Consider the following 22,452-nt stretch of genomic DNA (forward strand, 5'->3'; position numbering starts at 1 on the left):
CAGGAGCACAGCGTCACAGCAGGAGCACAGTGTCACAACAGGAGCACAGCGTCACGACAGGAGCACAGCGTCACGGCAGGAGCACGGCGTCACAACAGGAGCACGGCGTCACAACAGGAGCACGGCGTCACAACAGGAGCACAGCGTCACAACAGGAGCACAGCGTCACAACAGGAGCACAGCGTCACGACTGGAGCACAGCGTCACGGCAGGAGCACGGCGTCACAACAGGAGCACAGCGTCACAACAGGAGCACGGCGTCACAACAGGAGCACAGCGTCACAACAGGAGCACAGCGTCACGGCAGGAGCACAGCGTCACAACAGGAGCACAGCGTCACAACAGGAGCACAGCGTCACGGCAGGAGCATAGCGTCACAACAGGAGCACAGCGTCACAACAGGAGCACGGCGTCACAGGAGGAGCACGGCGTCACAGGAGGAGCACGGCGTCACGGCAGGAGCACGGCGTCACAGGAGGAGCACAGCGTCACGACAGGAGCACAGCGTCACGACAGGAGCACAGCGTCACAACAGGAGCACGGCGTCACGACAGGAGCACGGCGTCACGACAGGAGCACGGCGTCACGACAGGAGCACGGCGTCACGGCAGGAGCACGGCGTCACAACAGGAGCACGGCGTCACGACAGGAGCACGGCGTCACAACAGGAGCACGGCGTCACAACAGGAGCACGGCGTCACAACAGAAGCACGGCGTCACAACAGGAGCACGGCGTCACAACAGGAGCACGGCGTCACAACAGGAGCACGGCGTCACGGCAGGAGCACAGCGTCACAGGAGGAGCACAGCGTCACGGCAGGAGCACAGCGTCACAGGAGGAGCACAGCGTCACAACAGGAGCACGGCGTCACGGCAGGAGCACGGCGTCACAACAGGAGCACGGCGTCACGGCAGGAGCACAGCGTCACAGGAGGAGCACAGCGTCACAACAGGAGCACGGCGTCACAGCAGGAGCACAGCGTCACAACAGGAGCACGGCGTCACAACAGGAGCACGGCGTCACAACAGGAGCACTGCGTCACAACAGGAGCACGGCGTCACAACAGGAGCACGGCGTCACAACAGAAGCACGGCGTCACAACAGGAGCACGGCGTCACAACAGGAGCACGGCGTCACAACAGGAGCACGGCGTCACAACAGGAGCACGGCGTCACGGCAGGAGCACAGCGTCACAGGAGGAGCACAGCGTCACAACAGGAGCACAGCGTCACGGCAGGAGCACAGCGTCACAGGAGGAGCACAGCGTCACAACAGGAGCACGGCGTCACGGCAGGAGCACTGCGTCACAACAGGAGCACGGCGTCACGGCAGGAGCACAGCGTCACAGGAGGAGCACAGCGTCACAACAGGAGCACGGCGTCACAGCAGGAGCACAGCGTCACAACAGGAGCACGGCGTCACAACAGGAGCACGGCGTCACAACAGGAGCACTGCGTCACAACAGGAGCACGGCGTCACAACAGGAGCACGGCGTCACAACAGGAGCACAGCGTCACGGCAGGAGCACAGCGTCACAGGAGGAGCACAGCGTCACAACAGGAGCACAGCGTCACGGCAGGAGCACGGTGTCACAACAGAAGCACGGTGTCACAACAGGAGCACGGCGTCACAACAGGAGCACGGCGTCACAACAGGAGCACAGCGTCACAACAGGAGCACGGCGTCACGGCAGGAGCACGGCGTCACGGCAGGAGCACGGCGTCACGGCAGGAGCACGGCGTCACGACAGGAGCACAGCGTCACGGCAGGAGCACAGCGTCACGACAGGAGCACAGCGTCACAGGAGGAGCACGGCGTCACGGCAGGAGCACAGCGTCACAGGAGGAGCACGGCGTCACGGCAGGAGCTCGACGTCACGACAGGAGCATAGCGTCACGACTGGAGCACAGCGTCACGACTGGAGCACAGCGTCACGACAGGAGCACAGTGTCACGGCAGGAGCACAGTGTCACGGCAGGAGCACAGCGTTACGGCAGGAGCACAGTGTCACGGCAGGAGCACAGCGTCACGGCAGAAACACAGTGTCACAGCAGGAGCACGGCGTTACGGCAGGAGCACAGTGTCACGGCAGGAGCACGGCGTTACGGCAGGAGCACAGTGTCACGGCAGGAGCACAGCGTTACGGCAGGAGCACAGTGTCACGGCAGGAGCACAGCGTCACGGCAGAAACACAGTGTCACAGCAGGAGCACGGCGTTACGGCAGGAGCACAGTGTCACGGCAGGAGCACGGCGTTACGGCAGGAGCACAGTGTCACGGCAGGAGCACGGCGTCACAGCAGGAACACAGCGTCACGGTAGGAGCACAGCGTCACAGCAGGAACACAGCGTCACGGCAGGAGCACGGCGTTACAGCAGGAGCACAGCGTCACAGAAGGAACACAGCGTCACGGCAGGAGCCCAGCGTCACGGCAGGAGCATGGCATCACGGCAGGAGCACTGCGTCACGGCAGGAGCACAGCGTCACGGCAGGAGCACTGTGTCACAGCAGGAGCACAGCGTCACGGCAGGAGCACTGTGTCACAGCAGGAGCACAGCGTCACGGCAGGAGCACTGTGTCACGGCAGGAGCACAGCGTCACGGCAGGAGCACAGCGTCACGGCAGGAGCACTGTGTCACAGCAGGAGCACAGCGTCACGGCAGGAGCACTGTGTCACAGCAGGAGCACAGTGTCACGGCAGGAGCACTGCGTCACAGCAGGAGCACAGCGTCACGGCAGGAGCACTGTGTCACAGCAGGAGCACAGTGTCACGGCAGGAGCACTGCGTCACAGCAGGAACACTGTGTCACGGCAGGAGCATAGCGTCACGGCAGGAGCACTGTGTCACAGTAGGAGCACAGCGTCACGGCAGGAGCACAGCGTCACAGCAGGAGCACAGCGTCACGGCAGGAGCACTGTGTCACAGTAGGAGCACAGCGTCACGGCAGGAGCACAGCGTCACAACAGGAGCACAGCGTCACGGCAGGAGCACAGCGTCACAGCAGGAGCACAGCGTCATGGCAGGAGCACAGTGTCACGGCAGGAGCACAGCGTCACGGCAGGAGCACTGCGTCACAGCAGGAGCACAGTGTCACAGCAGGAGCACTGCGTCACAGCAGGAGCATGGCATCACGGCAGGAGCACAGCGTCACGGCAGGAGCACAGTGTCACGGCAGGAGCACAGCGTCACGGCAGGAGCACAGTGTCACGGCAGGAGCACTGCGTCACAGCAGGAGCATGGCATCACGGCAGGAGCACAGTGTCACGGCAGGAGCACAGCGTCACGGCAGGAGCACGGCGTCACGGCAGGAGCACAGTGTCACAACAGGAGCACAGTGTCACGAGTTCACAGCAGGAGCACAGCGTCACAGCAGGAGCACAGCGTCACAGCAGGAGCACAGCGTCACGGCAGGAGCACAGCGTCACAGCAGGAGCACAGCGTCATGGCAGGAGCACAGTGTCACGGCAGGAGCACAGCGTCACGGCAGGAGCACTGCGTCACAGCAGGAGCACAGTGTCACAGCAGGAGCACTGCGTCACAGCAGGAGCATGGCATCACGGCAGGAGCACAGCGTCACGGCAGGAGCACAGTGTCACGGCAGGAGCACAGCGTCACGGCAGGAGCACAGTGTCACGGCAGGAGCACTGCGTCACAGCAGGAGCATGGCATCACGGCAGGAGCACAGTGTCACGGCAGGAGCACAGCGTCACGGCAGGAGCACGGCGTCACGGCAGGAGCACAGTGTCACAACAGGAGCACAGTGTCACGAGTTCACAGCAGGAGCACAGCGTCACAGCAGGAGCACAGCGTCACAGCAGGAGCACAGCGTCACGGCAGGAGCACAGCGTCACAGCAGGAGCACAGCGTCATGGCAGGAGCACAGTGTCACGGCAGGAGCACAGCGTCACGGCAGGAGCACTGCGTCACAGCAGGAGCACAGTGTCACAGCAGGAGCACTGCGTCACAGCAGGAGCATGGCATCACGGCAGGAGCACAGCGTCACGGCAGGAGCACAGTGTCACGGCAGGAGCACAGCGTCACGGCAGGAGCACAGTGTCACGGCAGGAGCACTGCGTCACAGCAGGAGCATGGCATCACGGCAGGAGCACAGTGTCACGGCAGGAGCACAGCGTCACGGCAGGAGCACAGCGTCACGGCAGGAGCACGGCGTCACGGCAGGAGCACAGCGTCACGAGTTCACAGCAGGAGCACAGCGTCACGGCAGGAGCACAGCGTCACGGCAGGAGCACGGCGTCACGGCAGGAGCACAGCGTCACGAGTTCACGGCAGGAGCACAGCGTCACGAGTTCACGGCAGGAGCACAGCGTCACAACCATTTTGCCTTATGACATCCATCTTTGGTTTGGTTTTTTTTCAGCTTTCTGCTTCTAAAAATGCCGGAGGGATCGCTCTGGAACTTTGCTTTTTTTCTAGTGCTTTGTAAACATTTTTGTGTTTTATTCTTGTTTAATGGATTTTTCTCAAAAATGTCAGAAATATGCCGATCTAAAGACAAAAAACGCTGAAGAAATGTTAATCAATTTTCCACATAACGCTGGTCTTGATAAATCGAGGTTCAACGAGATTAAATTCAGTGACCTTTCTTTAAGAAGACACTTTATACAATACAATAGAAGACAATGGGAAGGCTAAAAATCGCCCAGAAGACGCCCGTGCGTATTTCTCTGAGCATTTTGTTGTAAACATTTTCATCATAAAAACGCTCATAAAAAGTTGCAAAAAACGATGAAAAAAAAGCGAAGCCAAAATCACCGGCGAAAAAAATGTCAAAGCTCTTCAGAAAACAAATAAAATCCGCTCCCACTTACAAGATGCCGAGAAAACGCCAGAAATAGCCGATTCCCGAAGCATCTTCCACTTGAAAACTGAAGTTTTTGACCGAAGGGAACAGACGCAATGTGATCAGGCTCTTCTTAGTCTCGCAATGTCTTTGATCTTACGATGTCTTGGATCTTCGGCTTCCTCTTAAGACTTCAGGAGGTTCACTTGATTTCTGTGGTCGATGTGTACCTCCCCGGGGCTCGGCCGGCTGCTGAGCCGCTCGGATCCATGCTCGTCGGTGGGTGGCTCGAGCTCCTCCCGGACCCGGGGGTCACGTCACTCTGAAGGGATGCTTGCGCTACGTGAGGGGTGGGGTTCGGTGGGGAGGTTCACGGCCGGGGCCGCGGTTGTTTGGGGGTTAAGTTTGTGACGCCACCCACGGGTTGTGGTGAATGTGGAGACCACCGCTGCCGTTAACTAGGCTCCCGGGGACGGTGTTGTGCAGCCTGGTGTTGACCCCTCCGTGGGCAGGGTGTGATGGTCCCAGGGCCCGTCGTTGTGAGGTGCGGGCGGGATGGTGCGGTGCGATGCGCTGCCCGAGGGCACTGTTGTACTCACTATTATAAATACACCGGAGTCTCTACTAAACCAAAAGGATGGTGGTTGGTGCCCGCAGCCGGCTGCGCTTTGCCACTTACTCAGGTTGGTGGTCCCCGCCTTTCTCCTGCACCTCTGCAGTAGAATGCTGACTTCCTTCGCTTCAGCGACGGGAGTCTGCTCCCTGGCTAGTGGATGTCGGGGGAGCCTGTTTGCCCGCAGACGCTGGCCCGTGGGATCTCTGTGCCTGGGCGGTGGCTTTCTATCCCCCTCATTGGGCTGTTGCCTACAGTCTGGACTTGGGTGGGAAAGAACCTAAGGTCCAGACCCCAATCAGTGAATTCGACTCGGTCCAGTGGCTTCTGTGCCTCGTACTGGGTCTGAGTACCCCTCCTGGTGCTCCGGTTTCCTTTCGGTTCCCCGGATCGGTACCGGCGGGCCACTACCCTGTCTCGGTCCCTGACGGTTCCAACGACTGTCTTCCCGGCTCCACCACCATCTGCCTTCAGGCCACAGGGTATCCGGACTCCTACCCAGATCCCTGACAGACGTTACTCCTCTCTACTCCACTTCACCTCCTCTCCTTTTCACTTGCCTAACGGGTCTCTCTGTGTTTTCCCGCCTCAGGCTATCCGAACTCCTCGGAGGGCGTAGCCAACCACCTGGCTCCGCCCCCTGGTGTGAACGTCAAGACCTGAGAGGGGTGACTTAGGGTTGGCTGCTGATACCTTTTTAGGGGCAGGTGTTTGTGCAGGGGGTCTACCTATGACTACATAGCTAGTCCAGGGCGTCACACTAAGGTGTCCCCAGCCTATTGTTGGGAGGCATCAGGTATTTAAGGCTCCCTCCCCTGAGGGCTGTGTGTTGGTCCCGTCTGTCTGCTCTGGTGTCCCAGCCTCCAGCACCAGTCCTGCATGCTACCAGTTCTGCTCTGCTGTGTCTGTGCTGTCTGTTCCTTCACCAGTGTCCGTACCTGCCTGCACCTGTCATTCTGTCTGCCTCAGCTGTCCCGGCTGCACCTGTGTCTGATGTCCTGTACCCGATGTCCTGTGTCTGATGTCCTGTGCCCGATGTCCTGCACCCGATGTCCTGCGTCCGATGTCCTGTTCCCGATGTCCTGGGCCCGGACATAATCATACAGCCGGTGCCGGACACAATCATACAGCCAGTGCCGGACACAATCATACAGCCGGTGCTGGACACAATCATACAGCCGGTGCCGGACACATTCATACAGCCGGTGCTGGACACAATCATACAGTCGGTGCCGGACACAATCATACAGCCGGTGCTGGACACAATCATACAGCCGGTGCCGGACACAATCATACAGCCGGTGCCGGACACAATCATACAGCCAGTGCTGGACACAATCATACAGTCGGTGCCGGACATAATGATACAGCCGGTGCCGGACACAATCATACAGTCGGTGCTGGACACAATCATACACTTGCACCCGATGCTGGACACAATGATACAACCGCTGCCAGACACAATCATACAGCCAGTGCTGGACACAATCATACAGCCGGTGCCGGACACAATCATACAGACAGTGCTGGACACAATCATACAGCCGGTGCCGGACACAATCATACAGCCGGTGAGGGACACAATCATACAGCCAGTGCTGGACACAATCATACAGCCGGTGCTGGACACAATCATAGTCGGTGCCGGACACAATCATACAGTCGGTGCTGGACACAATTATACAGCCGGTGCCGGACACAATCATACAGCCGGTGCCGGACACAATCATACAGCCGGTGCTGGACACAATCATACAGTCGGTGCCGGACACAATCATACAGCCGGTGCCGGACACAATCATACAGCCGATGTTGGACACAATCATACAGTCGGTGCCGGACATAATCATACAGCCGGTGCCGGACACAATCATACAGTCGGTGCTGGACACAATCATACACTCGCACCCGATGCTGGACACAATGATACAGCCGCTGCCAGACACAATCATACAGCCAGTGCTGGACACAATCATACAGCCGGTGCCGGACACAATCATACAGCCAGTGCTGGACACAATCATACAGCCAGTGCTGGACACAATCATACAGACAGTGCTGGACACAATCATACAGCCGGTGCCTGACACAATCATACAGCCGGTGAGGGACACAATCATACAGCCAGTGCTGGACACAATCATACACCCGGTGCTGCACACAATCATACACCCGGTGCTGGACACAATCATGCACCCGGTGCTGGCCACAATCATACAGCCGGTGCTGGACACAATCATACAGCCGGTGCCGGACACAATCATACAGTCGGTGCTGGACACAATCATACACTCGCACCCGATGCTGGACACAATGATACAGCCGCTGCCGGACACAATCATACAGCCAGTGCTGGACACAATCATAAAGCCGGTGCCTGACACAATCATATAGCCGGTGAGGGACACAATCATACAGCCAGTGCTGGACACAATCATACACCCGGTGCTGGACACAATCATACAGCCGGTGCTGGACACAATCATACAGCCAGTGCTGGACACAATCATACACCTGGTGCTGGACACAATCATACAGCCGGTGCTGGACACAATCATACACCTGGTGCTGGACACAATCAAACACCTGGTGCTGGACACAATCATACAGCCACTGCCGGACACAGTCATACAGCCGGTGCCGGACACAATCATACAGCCAGTGCCTGACACAATCATACACCCGGTGCTGGACACAGTCATACACCCGGTGCTGGACACAGTCATACACCCGGTGCTGTACACAATCATACAGCCAGTGCCGGACACAATCATACAGCCAGTGCTGGACACAATCATACACCTGGTGCTGGACATAATCATACAGCCGGTGCCGGACACAATCATACAGCCGGTGCTGGACACAATTATACAGCCGCTGCCGGACACAATCATACAGCCGGTGCCGGACACAATCATACAGCCGGTGCTGGACACAATCATACAGTCGGTGCCGGACACAATCATACAGCCGGTGCCGGACACAATCATACAGCCGATGTTGGACACAATCATACAGTCGGTGCCGGACATAATCATACAGCCGGTGCCGGACACAATCATACAGTCGGTGCTGGACACAATCATACACTCGCACCCGATGCTGGACACAATGATACAGCCGCTGCCAGACACAATCATACAGCCAGTGCTGGACACAATCATACAGCCGGTGCCGGACACAATCATACAGACAGTGCTGGACACAATCATACAGCCGGTGCCTGACACAATCATACAGCCGGTGAGGGACACAATCATACAGCCAGTGCTGGACACAATCATACACCCGGTGCTGCACACAATCAGACACCCGGTGCTGGACACAATCATACACCCGGTGCTGGCCACAATCATACAGCCGGTGCTGGACACAATCATACAGCCGGTGCCGGACACAATCATACAGTCGGTGCTGGACACAATCATACACTCGCACCCGATGCTGAACACAATGATACAGCCGCTGCCGGACACAATCATACAGCCAGTGCTGGACACAATCATACAGCCGGTGCCTGACACAATCATATAGCCGGTGAGGGACACAATCATACAGCCAGTGCTGGACACAATCATACACCCGGTGCTGGACACAATCATATAGCCGGTGCTGGACACAATCATACAGCCAGTGCTGGACACAATCATACACCTGGTGCTGGACACAATCATACAGCCGGTGCTGGAAACAATCATACAGCCAGTGCTGGACACAATCATACACCTGGTGCTGGACACAATCAAACACCTGGTGCTGGACACAATCATACAGCCAGTGCCGGACACAGTCATACAGCCGGTGCCGGACACAATCATACAGCCAGTGCCTGACACAATCATACACCCGGTGCTGGACACAGTCATACACCCGGTGCTGGACACAGTCATACACCCGGTGCTGTACACAATCATACAGCCAGTGCCGGACACAATCATACAGCCAGTGCTGGACACAGTCATACAGCCAGTGCTGGACACAATCATACACCTGGTGCTGGACATAATCATATAGCCGGTGCCGGACACAATCATACAGCCGATGCTGGACACAATCATACAGCCAGTGCTGGACACAATCATACACCTGGTGCTAGACACACTCATACAGCCAGTGCTGGACACAATCATACACCTGGTGCTAAACACAATCATACAGCCGATGCTGGACACAATCATACACCTGGTGCTGGACACAATCATACACCTGGTGCTGGACACAATCATACAGCCAGTGCCGGACACAGTCATACAGCCAGTGCTGGACACAATCATACACCCGGTGCCGGACACAATCATACAGCCAGTGCCTGACACAATCATACACCCGGTGCTGGACACAGTCATACACCCGGTGCTGGACACAGTCATACACCCGGTGCTGGACACAATCATACAGCCAGTGCCGGACACAATCATACAGCCAGTGCTGGACACAATCATACAGCTGGTGCTGGACACAATCATACAGCCGGTGCTGGACACAGTCATACCGCCAGTGCTGGACACAATCATACAGCCGGTGCCTGACACAATCATACAGCCGGTGCTGGACACAGTCATACCACCAGTGCTGGACACAATCATACAGAGGGTGCCTGACACAATCATACAGCCGGTGCCTGACACAATCATACAGCCGGTGAGGGACACAATCATACAGCCAGTGCTGGACACAATCATACAGCCAGTGCCGGACACTGTCATACAGCCAGTGCTGGACACAATCATACACCTGGTGCCGGACACAATCATACAGAGGGTGCCGGACACAATCATACACCCGGTGCTGGACACAATCATACAGAGGGTGCCTGACACAACCATACAGCTGGTGCTGGACACAATCATACAGCCGGTGCCGGACACAATCATACAGCCGGTGCCGGACACAATCATATAGCCAGTGCCGGACATAATCATACAGCCAGTGCCGGACACAATCATATAGCCAGTGCCGGACATAATCATACAGCCGTTGCCGGACACAATCATACAGCCGATGCTGGACACAATCATACACCCGGTGTTGGAAACAATCATACAGCCGGTACTGGACCCAGTCATACAGCCAGTGCGGGACACAATCATACAGCTGGTGCCAGACACAATCATACAGCCGGTGCCGGACACAATCATACAGCCGGTGCCAGACATAATCATACAGCCGTTGCCGGACATAATCATACAGCCGGTGCCGGACACAATCATACAGCCGGTGCCGGACACAATCATACAGCCGGTGCTGGACACAATCATACAGAGGGTGCCTGACACAACCATACAGCTGGTGCTGGACACAATCATACAGCCGGTGCCGGACACAATCATACAGCCGGTGCCGGACACAATCATATAGCCAGTGCCGGACATAATCATACAGCCGATGCTGGACACAATCATACACCCCGTGTTGGACACAATCATACAGCCGGTACTGGACATAGTCATAGAGCCAGTGCGGGACACAATCATACAGCTGGTGCCAGACACAATCATACAGCCGGTGCCGGACACAATCATACAGCCAGTGCCGGACACAATCATACAGCCAGTGCCAGACATAATCATACAGCCGGTGCCGGACATAATCATACAGCTGGTGCCTGACACAATCATACAGCCGGTGCCGGACACAATCATACAGCCGGTGCCGGACACAATCATACACCCGGTGCTGGACACAATCATACACCCAGTGCGGGACACAATCAGACACCGAGTGCCGGACACAATCATACAGCCGGTGCTGGACACAGTCATACACCAAGTGCTGGACATAATCATACACCTGGTGCCGGACACAATCATACAGCCGGTGCTGGACACAGTCATACACTCGGTGCTGGACATAATCATACAGCTGGTGCTGGACACAATCATAAAGCCGGTGCTGGACACAATCATACAGCTGGTGCTGGACACAATCATACAGCCGGTGCTGGACACAGTCATACAGCCGGTGCTGGACACAATTATACACCCGGTGCGGGACACAATCATACACCCGGTGCTGGACACAATCATACACCCGATGCTGGACACAATCATACACCCGCTGCCGGACACAATCATACAGCCGGTGCTGGACACAATCATACACCTGGTGCCGGACACAATCATACAGCCGGTGCTGGACACAGTCATACACTCGGTGCTGGACATAATCATACAGCTGGTGCTGGACACAATCATAAAGCCGGTGCTGGACACAATCATACAGCTGGTGCTGGACACAATCATACAGCCGGTGCTGGACACAGTCATACAGCCGGTGCTGGACACAATTATACACCCGGTGCGGGACACAATCATACACCCGGTGCTGGACACAATCATACACCCGATGCTGGACACAATCATACACCCGCTGCCGGACACAATCATACAGCCGGTGCCGGACACAATCATACACCCACACCCGATGCCGGATACAATCATACACCCGCACCCGGTGCTGGACACAATCATACAGCCAGTGCTGGACACAATCATACACCCGGTGCTGGACACAATCATACACCTGGTGCTGGATACAGTCATACAGCCGATGCTGGACACAATCATACACCCGGTGCTGGACACAATCATACACCCGGTGCCGGACACAATCATACACCCGCACCCGGTGCTGGACACAATCATACAGCCAGTGCTGGACACAATCATACACCCGGTGCTGGACACAATCATACACCCGGTGCCGGACACAATGATACACCGGGTGCTGGAAACAATCATACAGCCGCTGCCCGACACAATCATACACCGGGTGCTGAACACAATCATACAGCCGGTGCCGGACACAATCATACAGCCGGTGCCGGACATAATCATACAGCCGGTGCCGGACACAATCATACAGCCGGTGCTGGACACAATCATACACCCGGTGCTGGACACAATCATACACCTGGTGCTGGATACAGTCATACAGCCGGTGCTGGACACAATCATAGACCCGGTGCTGGACACAATCATACACCCGGTGCCGGACACAATCATACACCCGCACCCGGTGCTGGACACAATCATACAGCCAGTGCTGGACACAATCATACACCCGGTGCTGGACACAATCATACACCCGGTGCCGGACACAATGATACACCGGGTGCTGGACAGAATCATACAGCCGCTGCCCGACACAATCATACACCGGGTGCTGAACACAATCATACAGCCGATGCTGGACACAATCATACAGCCAGTGCTGGACACAATCATACAGCCAGTGCTGGACACAATCTTACACCTGGTGCCGGACACAATCATACACCGGGTGCTGAACACAATCATACAGCCGGTGCTGGACACAATCATTCAGCCGGTTCTGGACACAATCATACAGCCGATGCCGGACACAATCAAACAGCCGGTGCTGGACACAACCATACAGCCGGTGCTGGACACAGTCATACAGCCGGTGAAGGACACAATCATACACCCGGTGCCGGACACAATCATACACCGGGTGCTGGACATAATCATACAGCCGGTGCTGGACACAATCATACAGCCTCTGGCCAACAGTCATACAGCCGGTGCCGGACACAATCATACACCGGGTGCTGGACATAATCATACAGCCGGTGCTGGACACAATCATACAGCCGCTGCCCAACAGTCATACAGCCGGTGCTGGACATAGTCATACAGCCGGTGCTGGACACAATCATACAGCCGCTGCCCGACAGTCATACAGCTGGTGCTGGACATATACTGCCAGTGGTTCATGCAGTACGTCTCAGCAGAATACTAACGGACCTTTCCAAAAAATGTGTTGACGAGCGATCCAGGTCATCCTTCTAAGTCAAGCCACGATCTCCATTTCTCTCGTCTTTGTGCTTTTGTTGGTGGACTTTGCAACACATTCATAAAAAACTTTTAAAAAATCTGGTGGGAATTAAAAAATGCTTTTTTTCCAGGCAAGTAACATAAACATTGTGTTTTCTCTGCTGCATTTTTTGCAAAAAAAAAATCTGTATTTATTAGTTCAGGCAAAGTGGATTTTGTAAAAGTAGCTGCCCACTGTGCATTTTTCTTGTGCATTTTTCCCTACTTGCTTTCCCTACTTGCTTTCCCTACTTGCTTTTCCTACTTGCTTTTCCTACTTGCTTTTCCTACTTGCTTTCCCTACCTGCTTTTCCTACTTACTTTTCCTACCTGCTTTTCCTACTTGCTTTTCCTACTGGCTTTCCCTATTTGCTTTCCATACTTACATTTCCTATTGGCTTTACTTGCTTTCCCTACTTGCTTTCCATATTTCCTTTCCCTACTTGCTTTGTCAACTTGCTTTTCCTACTTGCTTTTCCTACTTGCTTTCCCTACTTGCTTTTCCTACTTGCTTTTCCTACTTGCTTTTCCTAATTGTTTTCTCTACTTGCTTTCCCTACTTGCTTTCCCTACTTGCCTTCCCTACTTGCTTTTCCTACTTGCTTTCCCTACTTACTTTTCCTACTTGCTTTTCCTACTTGCTTTTCCTACTTGCTTTTACTACTTGCTTTCCTTACTTGCCTTCCCTACTTGCTTTTCCTGCTTGCTTTCCCTACTTGCTTTCCCTAATTGCTTTTCCTATTTCCCTTTCCCCACTTGCTTTCCCTACTTGCTTTCCCTACTTGCTTTCCCTACTTGCTTGTCCTACTTGCTTTCCCTACTTGCCTTCCCTACTTGCTTTTCCTGCTTGCTTTCCTACTTGCTTTTTCTACTTGCTTTTCCTATTTCCCTTTCCCTACTTGCTTTCCCTACTTGCCTTCCCTACTTGCTTTTCCTACTTGCTTTCCCTACTTGCTTTTCCTACTTGCTTTTCCTGCTTGCTTTCCCTACTTGCCTTTCCCTATTTGCTTTCCCTACTTGCTTTTCTTACTTGCCTTTCTCTACTTGCTTTCCCTAATTGCTTTTCCTATTTCCCTTTCCCCACTTGCTTTCCCTACTTGCTTTCCCTACTTGCTTTTCCTACTTGCTTTCCCTACTTGCCTTCCCTACTTGCTTTTCCTGCTTGTTTTCCTACTTGCTTTTTCTACTTGCTTTTCCTATTTCCCTTTCCCTACTTGCCTTCCCTACTTGCTTTTCCTACTTGCTTTCCCTACTTGCCTTTCCCTATTTGCTTTCCATACTTGCTTTTCCTACTTGCTTTCCATACTTGCCTTTCCCTATTTGCTTTCCGTACTTGCTTTCTTAATTGCCTTTCCCTACTTGCTTTTCCTATTTTCTTTTCCTACTTGCTTTACCTACTTGCTTTCCCTACTTGCTTTCCCTACTTTCTTTTCCTACTTGCTTTCCCTACTTGCTTTCCCTACTTGCTTTTCCTACTTGCTTTCCTACTTCTTTCTCTACTTGATTACTTGATTTTCCTACTTGCTTTCCCTACTTGCTTTCCCTACTTGCTTTTCCTACTTGCTTTCCTACTTCTTTCCCTACTTGATTACTTGATTTTCCTACTTGCTTTCCCTACGTGTTGTTCCTACTTGTTTTCTAATGCAGCTAAAAATTTGCAATTTCTTTTTTTAAGTGCAGAATAGCAGTTTGTCTATATTTTATGTACGTTTTTCATAGACATACTTTTTGGGGCTCTTCACATGTTTGGGGGGTTTTTGGTCAATCGATCGTCCATGAAAAAAAACAACACGTCCAATTTTGATCCAAATTATGGACCAAAATTACCCATTCAAGTGAGTCCGTGAAAAAAAACCAACCAAGTGGTGTCTGATTTTTACTCTTTAGTTGGTAGTGGAAGCTCGGAAATTAGTTTTGAGGGTTTTTTTGTTGGGGGGAGCAGATGTCGCAATGATGGTAAAAATGGTAACACACCAAAAATGTATGCTAAAATTAAATTATATATATATGGCTTGAAAGATAGAAAACAATGATTTTGGAATGGAGTTCCCCTTTAAGCAATGTTTCTCTATTATATGCAGTAGTGGTCTCTAATCTGCGTCTCTCCAGCTATCAGGGCATGCTGGGAGTTGTAGTTTCCCTGGTTGGAGAGTCCTGATCCCTTCCTCATATTCCACACCCTTATTTACAGGAGGACACGCGCCACCTCTGAAAATCCGGAATGTCCACAGAATTAAAGTGGCGGAGTTATTTCCAGAGCGCTGGCAGGTTACAACAGCCGGTTTTTCTGGATTTGAGGCCTATTTGTAGAGCGGAGCTTCCAGACCTGACCAGGAATGGCGGTTCCTGGAGTCGTGGCCGCACGACATGAACGTGGACATCATCCAAGATACTGTTGTGTGTACAAAAAAGCGATGTGTGCACAGTGCCTTCATCATGGATAACAGGGAGATGTGCCTGTGGGACGTAGCAGAGATGTGCCTGTAGGATGTAGCAGAGCTGTGCCTGTAGGATGTATCAGAGCTGTGCCTGTAGGATGTAGCAGAGATGTGACTGTAGGATGTAGCAGAGCTGTGCGTGTAGGATGTAGCAGAGATGTGCCTGTGGGACGTAGCAGAGATGTGACTGTAGGATGTAGCAGAGCTGTGTCTGTAGGATGTAGCAGAGCTGTGCGTGTAGGATGTAGCAGAGATGTGCCTGTAGGATGTAGCAGAGATGTGCCTGTGGGACGTAGCAGAGATGTGCCTGTAGGATGTAGCAGAGCTGTGTCTGTAGAATGTATCAGAGATGTGACTGTAGGATGTAGCAGAGCTGTGCCTGTAGGATGTAGCAGAGCTGTGCATGTAGGATGTATCAGAGATGTGACTGTAGGATGTAGCAGAGCTGTGCCTGTAGGATGTAGCAGAGCTGTGCGTGTAGGATGTAGCAGAGATGTGCCTGTAGGATGTAGCAGAGCTGTGCCTGTAGGATGTAGCAGAGCTGTGTCTGTAGGATGTAGCAGAGCTGTGCGTGTAGGATGTAGCAGAGATGTGCCTGTAGGATGTAGCAGAGCTGTGCCTGTAGGATGTAGCAGAGCTGTGCGTGTAGGATGTAGCAGAGCTGTGCGTGTAGGATGTAGCAGAGATGTGCCTGTAGAATGTAGCAGAGCTGTGTCTGTAGGATGTAGCAGAGCTGTGCGTGTAGGATGTAGCAGAGATGTGCCTGTAGGATGTAGCAGAGCTGTGTCTGTAGGATGTAGCAGAGCTGTGCGTGTAGGATGTAGCAGAGATGTGCCTGTAGGATGTAGCAGAGCTGTGCGTGTAGGATGTAGCAGAGCTGTGCGTGTAGGATGTAGCAGAGCTGTGCGTGTAGGATGTAGCAGAGCTGTGTCTGTAGGATGTAGCAGAGCTGTGTCTGTAGGATGTAGCAGAGATGTGCCTGTAGGATGTAGCAGAGCTGTGCGTGTAGGATGTAGCAGAGCTGTGCGTGTAGGATGTAGCAAAGCTGTGCGTGTAGGATGTAGCAGAGCTGTGTCTTACATTTTGGGCGATGTTACATTTTCCCATAATTGGTGGGAATAAGACTTCATGGGCTCTGAGCTGTAATGTGCGGTGTCATTATGGTATGTGCAGAATCTGTCTGATCCGGAAAGCTGAGCTATAATGTGCGGTGTCATTATGGGATGTGCAGAATCTGTCTGATCCGGAGCGCTGAGCTGTAATGTGCGGTGTCATTATGGGATGTGCAGAATCTGTATGATCCGGAAAGCTGAGCTGTAATGTGCGGTGTCATTATGGGATGTGCAGAATCTGTCTGATCCGGAGCGCTGAGCTGTAATGTGCGGTGTCATTATGGGATGTGCAGAATCTGTATGATCCGGAAAGCTGAGCTGTAATGTGCGGTGTCATTATGGGATGTGCAGAATCTGTATGATCCGGAAAGCTGAGCTGTAATGTGCGGTGTCATTATGGGATGTGCAGAATCTGTCTGATCCGGAAAGCTGAGCTGTAATGTGCGGTGTCATTATGGGATGTGCAGAATCTGTATGATCCGGAAAGCTGAGCTGTAATGTGCGGTGTCATTATGGGATGTGCAGAATCTGTATGATCCGGAAAGCTGAGCTATAATGTGCGGTGTCATTATGGGATGTGCAGAATCTGTATGATCCGGAAAGCTGAGCTGTAATGTGCAGTGTCATTATGGGATGTGCAGAATCTGTCTGATCCGGAAAGCTGAGCTGTAATGTGCGGTGTCATTATGGGATGTGCAGAATCTGTCTGATCCGGAAAGCTGAGCTGTAATGTGCGGTGTCATTATGGGATGTGCAGAATCTGTATGATCCGGAAAGCTGAGCTGTAATGTGCGGTGTCATTATGGGATGTGCAGAATCTGTATGATCCGGAAAGCTGAGCTGTAATGTGCGGTGTCATTATGGGATGTGCAGAATCTGTATGATCCGGAAAGCTGAGCTGTAATGTGCGGTGTCATTATGGGATGTGCAGAATCTGTATGATCCGGAAAGCTGAGCTGTAATGTGCGGTGTCATTATGGGATGTGCAGAATCTGTCTGATCCGGAAAGCTGAGCTGTAATGTGCGGTGTCATTATGGGATGTGCAGAATCTGTATGATCCGGAAAGCTGAGCTGTAATGTGCGGTGTCATTATGGGATGTGCAGAATCTGTATGATCCGGAAAGCTGAGCTATAATGTGCGGTGTCATTATGGGATGTGCAGAATCTGTATGATCCGGAAAGCTGAGCTGTAATGTGCAGTGTCATTATGGGATGTGCAGAATCTGTCTGATCCGGAAAGCTGAGCTGTAATGTGCGGTGTCATTATGGGATGTGCAGAATCTGTCTGATCCGGAAAGCTGAGCTGTAATGTGCGGTGTCATTATGGGATGTGCAGAATCTGTATGATCCGGAAAGCTGAGCTGTAATGTGCGGTGTCATTATGGGATGTGCAGAATCTGTCTGATCCGGAAAGCTGAGCTGTAATGTGCGGTGTCATTATGGGATGTGCAGAATCTGTATGATCCGGAAAGCTGAGCTGTAATGTGCGGTGTCATTATGGGATGTGCAGAATCTGTATGATCCGGAGCGCTGAGCTGTAATGTGCGGTGTCATTATGGGATGTGCAGAATCTGTATGATCCGGAAAGCTGAGCTGTAATGTGCGGTGTCATTATGGGATGTGCAGAATCTGTCTGATCCGGAAAGCTGAGCTGTAATGTGCGGTGTCATTATGGGATGTGCAGAATCTGTATGATCCGGAAAGCTGAGCTGTAATGTGCGGTGTCATTATGGGATGTGCAGAATCTGTATGATCCGGAGCGCTGAGCTGTAATGTGCGGTGTCATTATGGGATGTGCAGAATCTGTATGATCCGGAAAGCTGAGCTGTAATGTGCGGTGTCATTATGGGATGTGCAGAATCTGTCTGATCCGGAAAGCTGAGCTGTAATGTGCGGTGTCATTATGGGATGTGCAGAATCTGTATGATCCGGAAAGCTGAGCTGTAATGTGCGGTGTCATTATGGGATGTGCAGAATCTGTATGATCCGGAAAGCTGAGCTGTAATGTGCGGTGTCATTATGGGATGTGCAGAATCTGTCTGATCCGGAGCGCTGAGCTGTAATGTGCGGTGTCATTATGGGATGTGCAGAATCTGTCTGATCCGGAAAGCTGAGCTGTAATGTGCGGTGTCATTATGGGATGTGCAGAATCTGTCTGATCCGGAAAGCTGAGCTGTAATGTGCGGTGTCATTATGGGATGTGCAGAATCTGTATGATCCGGAAAGCTGAGCTGTAATGTGCGGTGTCATTATGGGATGTGCAGAATCTGTCTGATCCGGAGCGCTGACGCAGAGCTGAGCGTGGATACATTGATAAGACAGATACCGAGCCTCGTGCCAGCGACAGGGAAGAGATCAGCCCGAGCACACGGGGACTGCTGTACGGTCCTGAGTCACAAGTAGAGGAAGTACCCGGCACATCCATAAACTACCAAGAACAGCCGCGTGCGCTGCACGGATTGCATCAATCCTGAATTACCCTCCTATTTATACATTTACCGTCGTGTGAATAAGTCTTTGCCCCCTTCCTGATTTCTTATTCTTTTCCATGTTTGTGACACTTGAATGTTTCGGATCCTCAAACAAATGTAAATATTAGACTAAGAGAACACAAAGGTCTTTACCCAAACCTACAGGACCCTGCGTGAGAAAGTGGTTGCCCCCTAAACCTCAGAACTGGTGCAGCAACAACTGCAATCAAGCGTGTGCGATAACCGGCAATGAGGCTTTTATAACAGTCGTCGCTGGAAATGGCAAAGCGGAGAGCTGAAGTGGACCCTCTGGACCACAGGGGGACCCCGGGCTTACCTTTTAGTGGAAGGGGCTTGACTAAGCGCCCACCGTGAGGCGGACGCCAGGTGCTACTCCCAGCGCAGAGACCCGGACTGTGACAGCTGAGCCCCGGGGAAGGGACGGACACAGGTACAGGCAGGATGAGTCTCTAGTGTAGACAGGGACCACCAGGATAGCTGAAGCAGACAGCACGGCCAGGACGGGCAGGCAGAGTCACTAGCAAGGCAGGAACTACCAGAGTGGCTGAGGCAGAAGATACGGCCAGGGCAGAGAGTCACTAATACCAACAGGGCAGGAAGGACAAGCAGCAGAGACCAACAGGACAGGATGGACTGGAACCAGGTACAGGCAGGACAGGACAGGCTGGGACTGGGTACAGGCAGAACAGGACAGGCTGGGACCGGGTACAGGCAGGACTGGACGGGCAGGGACCGAGTACAGGCAGGACTGGACATGCAGGGACCAGATACAGGCAGGACTGGACATGCAGGGACCAGATACAGGCAGGACAGGACAGACCAGGTGACCTGACAACAAGCTTGTGTAACGTCCTGGAGGTGGATTCACGGGACCGTGCACCGGACTCCCTCAGAGAGACAACCAAGAGCTAACCCCTATACAGGGACTGTCTGGTCACCCCACCAGAGGGCCTAAATGCATGGCAGCCAGAACACTGGGTGTACGGGTATGGGTCCTTCATAGATTGGCACGGGAGATGACTAATAGTCCAACGGGAACCGGAGGCAGGACAGATGACGGGACCCGGGTACAGGTGCCGAGTAGTAACAGCAGACGGGATCCGGATCCAGTGGGACGTGCAGGCTGAAGCATCCAGGTGAAGTCCAGGTGACGGGTTCAGGCTGACGGGAGATGGCGGGATCCTCAGCAAACAGTCACCGGGACACTTCCTGGGCTATCGGCAATCTGGGACCAGGTCAGGACGGCAGACGGGCTCTGCAGAGGAGACAGTGTTAGTCAGGGTACAAGATACAGAGGGACCTGAACACCTAGCTATGGGAACACGTTGAACAGGCACCGCCCACCTGGAAAGGGAAGTCTTATATACCCTGTACCTGTATCAGCCATATCCTGTTCCCGGGATGCTGGCCCTTTAAGAAGAGGTGAGTGAGCGCGCCCACGCCCTAATGTGCATGCGCGATGCCCGAGTGCCAGAGGCCAGTTGAGGAAGCAGGGAGGACGGTGGAGGTGATGCAGAGGAGCCAGGCACCGGATCCAAGGTTGCAGCGTGGCGCCGGGAGCGGCGGACGGGAGGCATGGAGGACGCACGGGAGGAGGAGTGAGCGGGAACGCCGCAGGCAGGAAAACCGGGGACCGGAGCGGTGAGTGACAGGCGGCGCCGGGACCCGGGGAGTGTGAAAGTACCCCCTCCCTCACGCCCCCCTCCCCGCAACCGGGACAAGAAGTTACGTAGCAGAGGAGCGGCAATGTTCTCCCGGGGTTCCCAGGACCAGTCTTCGGGACCGTATCCCTCCCAATCAACAAGAAAGAACTGCTTACCCCGCACTCTCTTCATGGCCACTATGTCTCTTACCGCATAGACATCGTCGTCGGCAATGGGAGGATGAGCAGTACCAGTATCAGAGGAGTAGGGACCAAGGATGACCGGCTTGAGCAGGGACACGTGGAAGGAGTTCGGGATCCGCATCATGGCTGGGAGTTGCAGTTTGTATGAGACCTCGTTGATCTTGCGGATGATCTTGAAAGGACCGATGTATCGTGGACCCAACTTGTAATATGGAATCTTCAACCGGACGTATTTGGAGGAAAGCCACACCAAATCTCTAGGAGAGAAGCGAGGAGGATAAAGGCGTCTCTTGTCCGCATGTTTCTTCATCTGGGCGGAAGCACGTTCAAGGGAGGTTTTGACAGAACTCCATATATTGGAGAAGTCCCTGCACAGGGCATCTGCAGCGGGAACATCAGAAGTGGAGGATACTGGTAACGGGACGGAAGGCTGAACACCGTAGACAACATAGAAGGGAGAGCTGGAGGATTCACTAACATGATGATTATGGGAGAACTCAGCCCAAGGGAGTAGCGTGGACCAGTTGTCGTGATGGACGTTGACGTAGTGTTGAAGGAAGGAAGTCAAGACCTGGTTGACACGTTCGACTTGGCCATTAGACTGGGGATAGTAGGCCGAGGAAAAGTCCAGAGACACTCCCAGATGTTGACAGAGCGCCCTCCAGAAGCGCGAGGTGAACTGAGTTCCCCTGTCGGACACTATATGCAAGGGAAAGCCGTGCAGCCGGAAGATATGCTGAATGAAGGCATTGGCAAGTTCCGGGGCAGAGGGTAGGCCGACCATGGGAACGAAATGAGCCATCTTGGAGAACCGGTCCACCACGACCCAAATGACCGTATATCCAGAAGATAACGTCAAGTCCGTGATAAAATCCATGGCAATGTGTTACCATGGAACGGAGGGAATCGGTAGAGGCAGGAGACGGCCATACGGCAGGTGTTTGGGCGTCTTGTTCGGGGCACAGGATGGACAAGCGGAGACAACATCCTTACGGAGAGACTGCCACCAATAGTGACGGACAATAGCGCTCCATGTTTTCTTCTGACCGGCGTGTCCGGCCACTTTCGAAGAATGCCCCCATTGAAGGACCTTGAGCCTGTCGGTCTCCGTGACGAAAGTCTTCCCAGGGGGTATCTGTGCAAGGGTGACGGGAGCCACCGGGAAGACCTTAATAGGACAGATGATAGGCTGGTTCGTGTCTTCCTCTTGCTCCACTGGAACGAAGGACCGGGACAAGGCATCAGCCCGCACGTTCTTGTCCGCGGGCCGGAAATGTAGTTGGAAGTCAAACCGGGCAAAGAACAGGGACCAA

At 53.6% G+C, this 22,452-nt stretch overlaps 1 protein-coding gene across 1 annotated transcript in view; it reads left to right on the forward strand.

Annotated features, from left to right (window-relative positions):
* LOC142254402 (lon protease homolog 2, peroxisomal-like) overlaps positions 1-4,393 on the forward strand; it is a 25,573-nt gene extending 21,180 nt beyond the window's left edge. Inside the window, exon 7 of the mRNA XM_075325443.1 lies at positions 4,380-4,393. Coding sequence (XP_075181558.1) covers positions 4,380-4,393 — 14 coding nt within the window. The remainder of the gene's footprint in view (positions 1-4,379) is intronic.
* The last annotated feature ends 18,059 nt before the right edge of the window (positions 4,394-22,452 follow it).

The sequence above is a fragment of the Anomaloglossus baeobatrachus genome, chromosome 10 (genome assembly GCF_048569485.1).
Source record: "Anomaloglossus baeobatrachus isolate aAnoBae1 chromosome 10, aAnoBae1.hap1, whole genome shotgun sequence".
Lineage (NCBI taxonomy): Eukaryota > Metazoa > Chordata > Amphibia > Anura > Aromobatidae > Anomaloglossus > Anomaloglossus baeobatrachus.